Source organism: Octopus bimaculoides, chromosome 2 (genome assembly GCF_046866305.1).
Source record: "Octopus bimaculoides isolate indiv1 chromosome 2, ASM4686630v1, whole genome shotgun sequence".
NCBI classification, from domain to species: Eukaryota; Metazoa; Mollusca; class Cephalopoda; order Octopoda; family Octopodidae; genus Octopus; species Octopus bimaculoides.
Genome location: NC_142929.1, coordinates 189,036,751 through 189,049,245, shown reverse-complemented (window position 1 = coordinate 189,049,245; position 12,495 = coordinate 189,036,751). Strand labels below are relative to the sequence as shown.

At 37.3% G+C, this 12,495-nt stretch overlaps 1 protein-coding gene across 4 annotated transcripts in view; it reads right to left on the bottom strand.

The window, feature by feature from the left end:
* The window catches only part of LOC106874815 (uncharacterized), a 29,370-nt gene extending 20,336 nt beyond the window's left edge, over positions 1-9,034 (bottom strand). For 2 of the 4 annotated variants that reach the window (XM_089348217.1, XM_089348218.1), the window contains exons 1-4: positions 8,824-9,034; positions 5,912-6,065; positions 2,506-2,860; positions 1,441-1,487 (exon numbers count right to left, since the gene is read on the bottom strand). In XM_089348217.1, the coding sequence (XP_089204343.1) occupies positions 1,441-1,487; positions 2,506-2,860; positions 5,912-6,065 (556 nt within the window). In that variant the 5' untranslated portion in view covers positions 8,824-9,034. The remainder of the gene's footprint in view (positions 1-1,440; positions 1,488-2,505; positions 2,861-5,911; positions 6,066-8,823) is intronic. The other 2 variants (XM_089348216.1, XM_089348219.1) reach the window with 2 other exon arrangements.
* Between the last annotated feature and the right edge of the window lie 3,461 nt (positions 9,035-12,495).

Below are 12,495 nucleotides of genomic sequence, written 5' to 3'. Positions count from 1 at the left end.
ATACAGTTCTATATTTAAGAGATGAAGAATTATGTACATTATTTACATTATTTACATTTGATGGATATTTGTCCTCATCATGTTTGTTGTTCACACAACGTTTCGGCTTATATACCCTCCAGCCTTCATCAAGTGTCTTGGGGGAAATTTCGAACCTGGGTTCTCATTCCTAAGGTGTTTCTTTTTTTTTGGCATATGGCATATGGCGTAGTGGTTAAGAGCGCGGGCTACTAACCCCAAAATTCCGAGTTTGATTCCAGGCAGTGACCTGAATAATAATAATAATAATAACATTGAAAAACACCTTAGGAATAAGAACCCAGGTTCGAAATTTCCCCAAGACATCTGATGAAGGCTGGAGGGTACATCAGCTGAAATTCAATTCAATGCAATGTTGGAATCAGCTTCAATGTTTTATAAGCTGAACTGTCAGTGACCCAACGGGTTATGGGTTTACAACAAACAAGATGTGGACAAATATCCGTCAAATGTAAATAATGTAATATTGATTTAACATACTTATTTCTTTATTGCCTACAGGGGGCTAAACATAAAGGGGACAAACAAGGACAGACAAAGGGATTTAGTCGATTACATCGACCCCAGTGCGTAACTGGTACTTATTTAATCGACCCCGAAAGGAATGAAAGGCAAAGTCGACCTCGGCGGAATTTGAACTTCAAACATTAATGGCAGATGAAATACCACTAGGCATTTTGCCCGGTGTGCTAATGATTCTGCCAGCTCGTTACCTTAAATAATAGTAATAATAATAATGATAATAATTTATTTCTTTATTGCCCACAGGGGCCTAAACATAGAGGGGACAAACAAGGACAGACAAAGGGATTAAGTCGATTAGATCGACCCCAGTGTGTAACTGGTACTGAATTTATTGACCCAAAAGGATGAAAGGCAAACTTGACCTTGGCAGAATTTGAACTCAGAACGTAATGGCAATGTAACTGGTACTGAATTTATTGACCCAAAAGGATGAAAGGCAAACTTGACCTTGGTGGAATTTGAACTCAGAACGTAATGGCAGACAAAATACTGCAAGGCATTTTGTCCGGCATCCTAACGATTCTGCCAGCTCGCCACCCTCTTGATTTAACATATTGTAAATGTAAAACAACAATAACGATATATCTTTCTTGAGATGATTGAAGAGGGAATGGAAGAATAATGAGATGGACCAGAATGTGTGACAGGGTGGACAGAGCAAAAGCATGATGGGAAAAAGACAGGGATATGCTAGCGGTGGTGGTAGTTGGGGGGGGGGGCTAGATGGAAGGGATTGCAATAACAGGTGCAAACCCTTGCAAAATGTTTGTTTCCACACTAATACTTTCATACGATGATAGAATAATATATTAATAAATGACCACTTAAATATTGACCAGTAAAATTATGTTGTGAAGCAATCGTAAAATAACTCACCAGCTAACAATGATTGGTCTTCACTGGATGATAAATCTGTACCTTTCCTGAAAAGTAATTCAAGGTTATTAATAGTGATTGATTTCTAACACCCTCTCATATATATCTATATTATATATATATATATATATATATATATATATATATATATATATATATATATATATATATAAATAAAATATTCAAACACTGACATTTGAAGTTAGATGTCACTACTGTTCATATCATCTGTGGATAAATTCAAAATTTGATGATATCACCAGTAGTAGCATGGGTGGAACGCAGTTATGATAGCTTTAAGGAGCTATGAAATATAAATTTGCACGAAGCGTAATGATGCTTAATGAGCATCTACCTGCTAGAAATAAGAGCCAAGTCTTAAATAATCCACCGTAGCGCACCAATATAACAGAGAAAAACAGTATGCGAGGAAAACAGAAAGAATTAAAACATTTAACAGCACAAATAAAAATATTATGCAATTAGGGATATCCACAAACCAGGTTTCGGCTTTTGGTTATTCAACCTTGAGCCTCGTCAGTGTGGACTACCAGTTTAAATCCATGACTGTTCACGTTAGTCTCTGACTGTGCAACTGGTTTTGTTTTGCGCCAAAATCAGAGCACATGGTGCATAAAAATATATAAATGAAATATTCAAACACTGATATATATATATATATATATATATATATATATCTGGGATGAGGTGGTGAAGCACGACCTTCAAACATTGGGCCTTACCAAGGCAATGACTAAGGACCAAGACCTTTGGAGATATGTTGTGCTTGAGAAGACCCGACAAGCCAAGTGAGACCATAACCCGTGGCCTATGCCAGTGGGTGTAACCAGCTCACTTATGAGTACCCTTCATTCATTGGACAATAAACTTTGCTTGCAAAGACCTATTGAGGCAAGTGAGATCAAATCAAATCAAAATCGCTGACGTGGCTGATTGAAGGCCAACGATTCAGAGTTATGTCATTTTGCATGAAAATAATTTGAAAATTAAGATACATTCAAAATATATTTTGAAACTATCAGTGTATATTTAGAGTTTACATACCTGGATAAAGAATGTTCTGGTAACATCTCTAACCTGTTTGATTGGAATTCTTTTTTCGTCTGTGTAGAATCAGTTGAGCTATTTAAAACATCGTCAAAGTTAGCATCTCTCCAGAGAGAACGTTTCATTTCAGAATTTCTCCCAGAGATGTCATTTGACCGCAAAGGGCTTCTGAACTGATTTGATTTTAATGAAAAATCTGTATCTGATGTTTTGTTAATTATATTTGCATGTTTGTCAAATATAGATCTTGTAGAATCAAACCTCAAAGTATCGTTAAAATTGAAAGATTTCTGCTTCGACTCAATTCCAGATATTGCCTTGTGCTTGTTCATGCCCACATGAAGTAAATTATCTAAAGAAAAAACAAGAAAAAAAACAACATAAGTAAATGGATATTTAACAGAGGCGAAATGATTCTTTCTGCTACAGACCCCATTGTTCAACTGGTACTTATTTTATGGGGATGAAAGGCAAAGTTAATCCTGGCATAAAAAGAGGCAAAATAAAAGAAAAACATTTGGCATTAAACATTAAAAGATGGAATGGAAAATTAGGTGAGTAATGAAAGAAGAATTGCAGATAATAAGGAATAATGTACTGGACTGATTCATTGAAAAATATGGATGTGATTATTAAGATTTATTACATCTGGAACCATGTAATTTAATCAGTTCTTTCTTTTTAATCCTTTTATTAATATCTTTCCATTGAAATATATTTCTTTGTTTCAAATTTCAGAAAGTAATGAAGAATTTAGTAAAACAACTTAGTCATTATTAAACTGATGTTTGGAATCTAAATTCACGTGAGTGATGGAGGGTTTCAATGTTGATCGGCATAAAAGACGTTTGTATCACGAAGCAAGAGACCCTCTCAAGCAGGTTCTTCTCAAAAGAGCTGAAAACACTGGGGATGGTTTGAGGATTATCGGCCACTATTTTCACAGGTGGGATGACTGCATAGAGGTTGCTTTGTCGGCTCAGGTCAATCCTTCTCAAGCACACCTGTATAGGTGTTTAACACACAGGACAGCCTCCTATTGAAAGTCATTGAAACAGACATTCATTTAACAGATTTGTTCCTAGCTTAAAAGACTTTTCATCCATTTTCCTGCTGCATTTGGTTTGGTCTCTCAGCATCTTGCTTGTCTGCACTGCTGTTACTGTATATATCTCACCATTATTTGCATGAGATATTTGTCCACATATCCTGTTCGTTTGATGATGATTATCAATTGGCTCCTGACTATTCTCAGTTAGTGAAAGCATATTATGTATATTGTATTACTGTATTGAATTCATCATCATCATCATCATCGTCTAATGTCCGTTTTCCATGCTGGCATGGGATGGACGGTTCAACTTCGGTCTAGGAAACCAGGAGGCTGCACCAGGCTCCAGTCTGATCTGGCAGAGTTTCTACAGCTGGATGCCCTTCCTAATGCCAACTATTCTGTGAGTGTAGTGGGTGCTTTTTATATGCCACTGGCACAGGGGCCAGAGGAGGCTGGCAACAGCCACGATCAGTTGGTACTTTTTATGCGCCACTGGCATAGAAGCCAGTCAAGGCAGCGCTGGCATTGGCCATGTTCGGATGGTGCTTTTTACGTGCCACCGACATTACGTACCACTGGCACGGGGATCACAACTACAATTTCCATTTGATGTTGATGTACTTGACTCAATAGGTCTCCTCAAGCACAGCATGTCACCCTATGATCCAAGGTACTTTTGAATGGGCTGGGGCTGGTTATGCGACACTGGTGTAGCTAACAGCTGTGAACTCACTTTATTTGCCGGGTCTTCACAGTCACAGCATATCTCCAGAGATTTCGGTCTGTCGTTATTGCCTCTGTGAGGTCCAACGTTCGAAAGTCTTGCTTTACCATCTCATCCCATGTCTTCCTGGGTCTCCCTCTACTCCAGATTCCTTCCACTGTTTGGGAGTGGCACTTCTTCACACAGCTCACCTCATCCAGCCATAGTACATGACCATACCAGCGCAGTCGTCTCTCTTGTACGCCACATCCGATGCTTCTTATGTCCAAGATTTCTCTCAGGGCGCTTACACTCTGTCGTGTGTATACACTGACATTACATATCCAGTGGATCATGCTAGCTTCATTTCTTTCAAGCCTACGCATGTCCTCTGCAGTCACGGCCCATGTTTCACTGCCGTGAAGCATGGCAGTTCGCACACATGCATTGTACAACCTACCTTTCACTCTGAGCGAGAGGCCCTTTGTTAAACAAAATCTGTATATTACCTAACAATAAATACAAGGTACACGTAGGCACAGAAAATAACACAAGACTTTCATCATTCAAAGGGTCATTTGTGTATAATGGAATGAAATCTGAAATGAAAAAGTAATTTTGATATGATAAATAGATATATACTCTTTTACTTGTTTCAGTCATTTGATTGCGGCCATGCTAGAGCACCACCTTTAGTCAAGCAAATCGACCCCAGGACTTATTCTTTGTAAGCCTAGTACTTATTCTATCGGTCTCTTTTGCCGAACTGCTAAGTTACGGGAACGTAAACACACCAGCATCGGTTGTCAAGCGATGTTGGGTGGGGGGAACAAACACAGACACACAAGCACATATATATACATATATACAACGGACACACAAACATATACACACACACATACATATGCATATATATATAAATATATACGACGGTTTCTTCCAGTTTCCATCTACCAAATCCACTCACAAGGTTTTGGTCGGCCTGAGGCTATAGTAGAAGACACTTGCCCAAAGTGCCACGCAGTGGGACTGAACCCGGAACCATGTGGTTGGTAAGTAAGCTACTTACCACACAGCCACTCCTGCGCTTATATGTAAAAATCTTTTTAAAATGACCTTAAAGTAACTCAAAGAAAAACTTCGTTATTCTTTATTTTTAATAAAAACAATTAAATAGAAGCGAGTGAGAGAGAGAGAAAGAGAACGCACAGCAAGGAAAGAAGGTAAAAGTAATAGAGTATGTGGGGAAAGGAAAAGAGGTACTAAATGAAATCTCAGTGGAGAAGGAGTGGAAGAAAATTGATGAGGATGAAATTGAGAGAGAAAAAGTTATAAAGATAGAGAAAGACTAATAGGATTAGAGGTAGTAAATAAAGAAGAGATGGAAAGAGAGAGAGGCAGCATTGCAAGGAAAGGGATACAAATGAAGGGAGTAAAATGTTAAAAAATGCTATCTTGAAGTGAATTAAAATTAGATTTCTAATTGAAGCATGCAGTTGAAAACCACATTTTGATAAAAAAATAATTTAGATTTTTAAGAATTTTCTTGATAGTATAGACTTTAATAACTGCTTCCTTCTCGCAAAAGTTACATCTTCATAACTTATTAATAAACAGCTTTCTTTATCATAGTATAGATGTTTTACCTTCATCCTTGCTGTAGCAACTGTTATTGGAATCTCTGGGAGAAAATCCCGTACCATAACCACGAGCACGCCTTTCCTCCATTTTGGCTTCTAATTCCAGTTGAAACGAATCCTTTTTAGGTTTGTGAGGTGTTTCCTCAATTTCATCCATCATCTTTGGAGAAATTTAAAAGAATTACCAAAAAAAACAAAACAATCTTTAGAGAAAAAACAAAATTATTCTATTCTGCTTTGTTGCTAACAATGAAGTTTGGTGTTTATGAAAACAAAAACAAAATAAAATATAAATTTGAAACAAAAATAAACGTAAAGCAAATTTTTCTAAAAGAAAGGAAAGTATGATACAAAAATATCTTCATCATCATCATCAACAATGTAATAACAATAAAAACATTTTACTTCGTTTTTGGATTTGGTTTGCAAGATTCTTTATGTGAATTCGTGTATTGAAGCATATTTTGTTGTGTTTGGGGAGAGTCATTCCCTTTTAGTGCCTTATTAATTTAACACGCTCACAGGTAAAGTTTCCACTCATTTACTTATTTATTTTTCCTAAAAGTTTTGTTGCTTTGGAATGGAAAATTTTAGGAAAAATAAGTAAATGAGTGGAAATAATAGGGCACTAAAAGAGAATGACTCTCCCCAGACATAAAAAGATAATAAAAATGTTAATATTGATGTAACATCTTGTAAATGTAAAACAACAATAATGATGTATCTTTCCTGGGGTGATCAAAAAAGGAATAGAAAAATAACGAGATGGACCAGAATGTGTGACAGGGTGGACAGAGCAAAAGCATGATGAGAAAAAGACAGGGATATGGTGGGGGTGGGGCTAGATGAAAGGGATTCGCAATAACAGATGTAGACATAGGGAAAACTTGATAAAGAGTGATGGGTGACAATAGAGGTGACTCAGATAAGAGAGAAAAAGTGCAAGGTGAAGTTAGTGTTTTGAGTAGGATGAAGAGGATGTTCCAATAAAGCTTGTTCATCATCATCATCAACATCATTTAACGTCCGTTTTCCATGCTAGTATGGGTTGGACGATTTGACTGGGAACTGGCAAACCAGATAGCTGCACCAGACTCCAGTCTGATCTGGCAGAGTTTCTACAGCTGGATGCCCTTCCTAACGCCAACCACTCCAAGAGTGTAGTGGGTGCATTTTACGTGCCACCGGCACCAGGGCCAGTCTGGCAGTACTGGCAATGGCCACGCTCAAAAAGGTGTTTTTTACGTGCCACCTGCACAGCAGTCAGTCCAATGTCTTGTTCACACGCCACCAGCAACTTACACACACGACGTTACATCAGAATGGGAAACTTTGGAATTAGTTCTTGCTCAGTAAGAAAAAAAAAGTTTCTAGGTTTCAAATTATCATTCAGAGAAGAAGAATGTCAGCAAAAACTGAAGTGGATCATAATATAAAAGAAGATAATAATAATAATGATAATAATAATAATAATAATAATAATAATAATAATAATAATAATAGAATAGACAACACATCAGAAAGTTATAAGTGCAGAATTTGTGGACAAAATGGTGAAACCGAATGGCATATTACCAGCCAATGTACGCCACTAACCCAGAGACGCCACGACAATATAGCAAGGCTTGTCCATTGGACACTTTGCAACAAGTATGGACTTGACAGACAAAAAATTGGTACGACCACAAACCCGAAGGCATCATCGAAAATGATAATGCAAAGATCCTGTGGGATTTTATGATTCAGTGCAACCATGAGATAGAGAATAGGAAGCCAGACATAGTCTTAATTGAGAAACAAAGCAAACTATGCTGGATCATAGATATAGTATGCCCAGCTGACAACAAGGTATGCGATAAGGAAGAAAGAAAAGTCAATAGATATGACAGGTTAGCTTGGGAAGTTAAGCAGTTGTGGTCGATGAAAAAGGTAGCAGTAGTACTAATAATTGTCGGAGCCCTGGGAACAGTGAGCAAAAATCTCGAGAAGTACATGGAACAAATAGGGGCTGCAATAAGGGTGGAGCACTTGCAGAAAACAGCACTGCTTGGAACCGCTGGAGTACTCCCGAAGGTACTCGAAAAATAAGAGGTGTTACTTTAGTTCACTGGTAGTGAACAGCTGACACCGTAGTACATCTCCCCCGTTAGAAGCTGTGCAAAGGGAATAAATGATAATAATAATAATAATAATAATAATAATAATAATAATAATAATGACAATAATAATAATAATAATAATAATAATAATCCTTTCTATTATAGGCACAAGTCCTGAAGTTTTGGGGGAGGGGACAAGTCAGGCGAAGGTAAAGAATACGTATACCTGGGGGTTAGGGTTAGGGTTAAGGTTTAGGGTTAGTGTTTTTGTTACGCCGAAAACTGGTGATGTACGTATTCTTTACCTCCGCCGACTAGTCGAATTACATCGACACCAGAATTTCACTGGTACTTATTTAATCGACTCCAAAAGGATGAAAGGCAACGTCGACCTTGGCGGAGTTTGAACTCAGAACGTTGCGGCAGACGGAATACCGCTAAACATTTCGACCGGTGTGCTAACGATTCTGCCAGCTCGCTACCTTAAAAAAAAAAAAAAATTTTAATAATAATAATAATAATAATAATAATAATAATAGTAGTAGTAGTAGTAGTAGTAGTAGTAGTAATAATCCTTTCTGCTATAGGCACAAGCCCCGAAATTTTTCTAGGATTGAGCTAGTCGAGTATGTCGACCCCTAGGAATCAATTGGCCCCACCCCACCCCCAAAATATTAATAATACAAAGCCATATGAAGAATCAGATAAGGAAGATGAATGAAGTAAATGTTTCTATTCTGAATGTTGGGAATAATTTCATGACTGGAGACGATGTTTCCAAGGAGATTTCAAAACGAGCATCAATATAACAATACTTACAATTAAGGTAGAATGATAATTACTTATAAACTTTGTGTCCAGAATATAGGAATATTTTGATAGCGTCAAAGTGGCGTATATTTGTCATTTCAATATAAATTACGTCCACATTCAGTTAAATATGTTTGCCAACAAATGATATAAACATTAACAACTTTACTGAAACTTATTTATGCCTGTTGCTAAGTTGCTTACCTCTCCTGTGTTTCTTGCTTCTCCCATTACCTCCCCTGATTATTATCATCATTATTATCTTTCATTCAATATAAGTCTGCGAACTGACAGAATCGTCAGTATTCCGGACAAAATGCTTAGTAGCATTTCGTCTGCCTTTACATTTTGAGTTCAAATTCCGCTGAGGTCAACTTTGCCTTTCATCTTTTCGGAGTTCGGTAAAATAAGTACCAGTTGATAACTGGGGTCGATGTAATCATCTTGCCCGCTTCCCCCTAATTTTAGGAAAGGATTACTTTTCATACAAAAAGTAGACTCTTACCACAATGGGTAGATTAATTATTCCGCAAGTTTGGGACTGGAAGTGTCCTGGATTTCTGAACTGTCCGGTTTTCTGGAGACAGCCAGAATATGTACTTAAGCTATGAAACGTAAAGAACTAATTCGTATTCAACTGATTCAAATTAATGTCTGGATCGGGGTTTGTTTGATATTATTAATCTACTTACAATTCTGAAAATATATCATGCTGTACTATGTATACAGCATAATGTTTATCGGTTGAAAATTAAACGAAGAAAAATAAATAAATATGATTATTTTCAATATTTTTTGGGGAAAATACACTACTTAAGCAGAGTATGTTTAATCTTTATCAATCCATGTTAAAAAGTAAAGAACAATCTGTTTTTAACACAGTTTGAAAATTAACCAACATCAGAAACACCGTTTGTTAACTCAATACAGGGTACAACATACGTTTGCTATAACGAATTGATCGTGTATGGTGCCCAGGTGCACGACGTTCTCAGATTTTTGGAAACCGTATACAATAATTGGGTACTTTTTGGTTATCTCACCCCCATTAAAAAATTGCCATTAAAAAATTGGGTTATCTCCCCTCTAAAAAATCGAGTTAATGTGGCGACAACAGATTGGATTAAACGAGTTAGATTCTTTTGATTCAATACTTCAGTTGTTGATATTTGGCCTCCTCAACTGGAATGGAATGGTTTGTTTATAAAAATGTTATCAGATTCAGTAAGATGTTTAATTTTTTTCAGTTTTCATATTTATTAATTTTTTCCGTTTTCGTGTTTATTAATTTTTGTAGTTTTGTATGGTTTATTATAAAAATGTTACCAGATTCAAAACGATGTTTCATCTATTCACTTTTTATGCTTATTAATTTTTTTCATTTTTTTTTTGTTTTGTTTTATTGAGGGTTAAACAATATTTCTCGTAAAACGGGGGAGATAACACAATTTTTTAATGGGGGTGAGATAACCAAAAAGTAGCAACAATTGTAACTAAACTTACATAAAATATTCTGGGTGCTTATGCAAAATGATGAAAGAATAAATACTTATTTTCAAAAGGAAGATATTTAATATTATTCTAAAACAGAATTAAATAAAACAAATTTCTTATTTGTGCATTCGAAATAAATAAATGTTATTTTTCTAAATTTTATCTGTATGACCCCTATCTATTTCTTCGAGAACCTGTCTCTGCAAAACTTGGGCTCTCATAATTACTCTGTCATGTACTCCTACTCCTCATCCTTTTCCCTCTCTGTCTCTGATTTTTTTTATCACTGTATGTTTGTAGGAGGAGAGGTGTTCAGTTCTTCTACTCATTGCCTGCTACCAAACCTACGATGAGCCCTCATTTTCCTCCTCTCAAGTTAACTTTCTCTGTGTATCTCTTTTATTCTCTATCTCCTTATACAGAGAGATTATTTGTCAGGGTGAATGAAACTACTCTAAGTATGGGCCCATGGATTAGAAAACCATAGTTGGTCGAGGGTTTGTGCCCATGGTAATCAAGGCGATCCTTGGTTGACTCCAATTGGAACCTATCCTGCATCAAGAGAACTGCATCATCCATATGTTCGCGTATTTTGTACATTATGTATACTTTTTTTATCCACTTCTTTTTTTTTTATCGGCACTTCTTTACACAGCTGTTCTCGGTCATGTGATGCGTATGAACGAGGACAGCTGTGTAAAGAAGTGTCAATATCTAACCGTGGGGGGAACCTGTGGTAAAGGTAGACCCAGGAAGATATGGGACGAAGTGGTGAAGTATAATCTTCAAACTTTGAACATCACAGAGGCAATGACTAGTGACCAAGACTTTTAGTGATCTGCTGTGCTTGAGAGGACCCGTCAAGCCAAGTGCACTCGTGCTGGTGTCATGTAGAGAACACCTTTCCGAGTTGTTGGGCTTCACGGAGGCAAAGTGACTGAGTTCCTCTTGAGCGTTGGGCCTCATGGAAGCAAAATGGCTGAGTTCCTTTCGAGCGTTAGGCCTCACAGAGGCAATGACCAAGACCTTTGGCGTTATGTTGTGCTTGAGAAGAAGACCCATCAAGCTAAGCAAAATCGCAGTCGTAGCAAATACCTGTGTCACGCAATTGGCATCCGTGCCAGTGGTACGTAAAAGCACCCATTACACTCTCGGAGTGGTTAGCGTTAGGAAGGGCATCCAGCCGCAGAACACCATGCCAAATCAGACTGAAGTCTGGTGCAGCCTTCCAGCGTGCCAGCCCGGTCAAATCGTCTAACCCATGCCAGCATGGACAACGGACGTTAAATGATGATGATGTATCTGTCCCCTTCTTCTCCTTTCTCTTCACCTTTATATTCAACAACCCACTTCTCACAAACTGTAAACTGTTCTTGTAATGTCCCCTCAGCTGATGCCCCTGTGGCAATAAAAAAAATTATGCTTTCCTTATTAAGCTATCGCAAGGCTGTGAACTGGCTGAATCATTAGTGCGTCGGACAAGAAGCTAAATAACATTTAGAGATTCTACGTTTTGAGTTCAAATCCCACTCGAGTTAACTTTGCATTTCACTCTTTCAGGGTTGATAAAATAAAGTACCAATCAAGTACTGAGATCAACAATATCGACAAATTCCTCTAAACCTGCTGGCCTCATGCCAAAATTTGAAACCTTGAAGGCGGTGAGCTGACAACATCGTTAATGCGCCGGAAAAATGTTTAGTGGCATTTCTTCCACCTCTTTACGTTCTAGGTTCAAATTCCTCTGAGACTGATTTTGCATTTCATCCTTTCGGGGTTAATAAAATAAGTACAAGTTGAGCACAGGAGTCGATGTTATTGACTTATCCCCTCCCCCGAAATTGCTGGCCTTGTGCCTATAGTAGAAAGAATTATTATTATTACTATTATTATTATTATTTTATGTTTGACTTTTGTTTTGCATTTGTACAAGTTGGATCCAAGTCTCACCCAGAGACCTCAAGAGACAACAAGTTAGAAGTTCATGTAGGTGTTATGCCTAGGGTACCATATATTTGGATTTGTACAGTTTTGTTCAAGTGAATGTTTAAGAAACCATAAGAAAATTATGTTTGCTTTAAAATTTGAGATCACATAGACAGTATTTTACGTAGGATATGGGCAGTTCCCATGAGCACTATCTTTTGGACTTCAGCCATTTTGGGGTTTCCTGGTATCTGAGCTAGG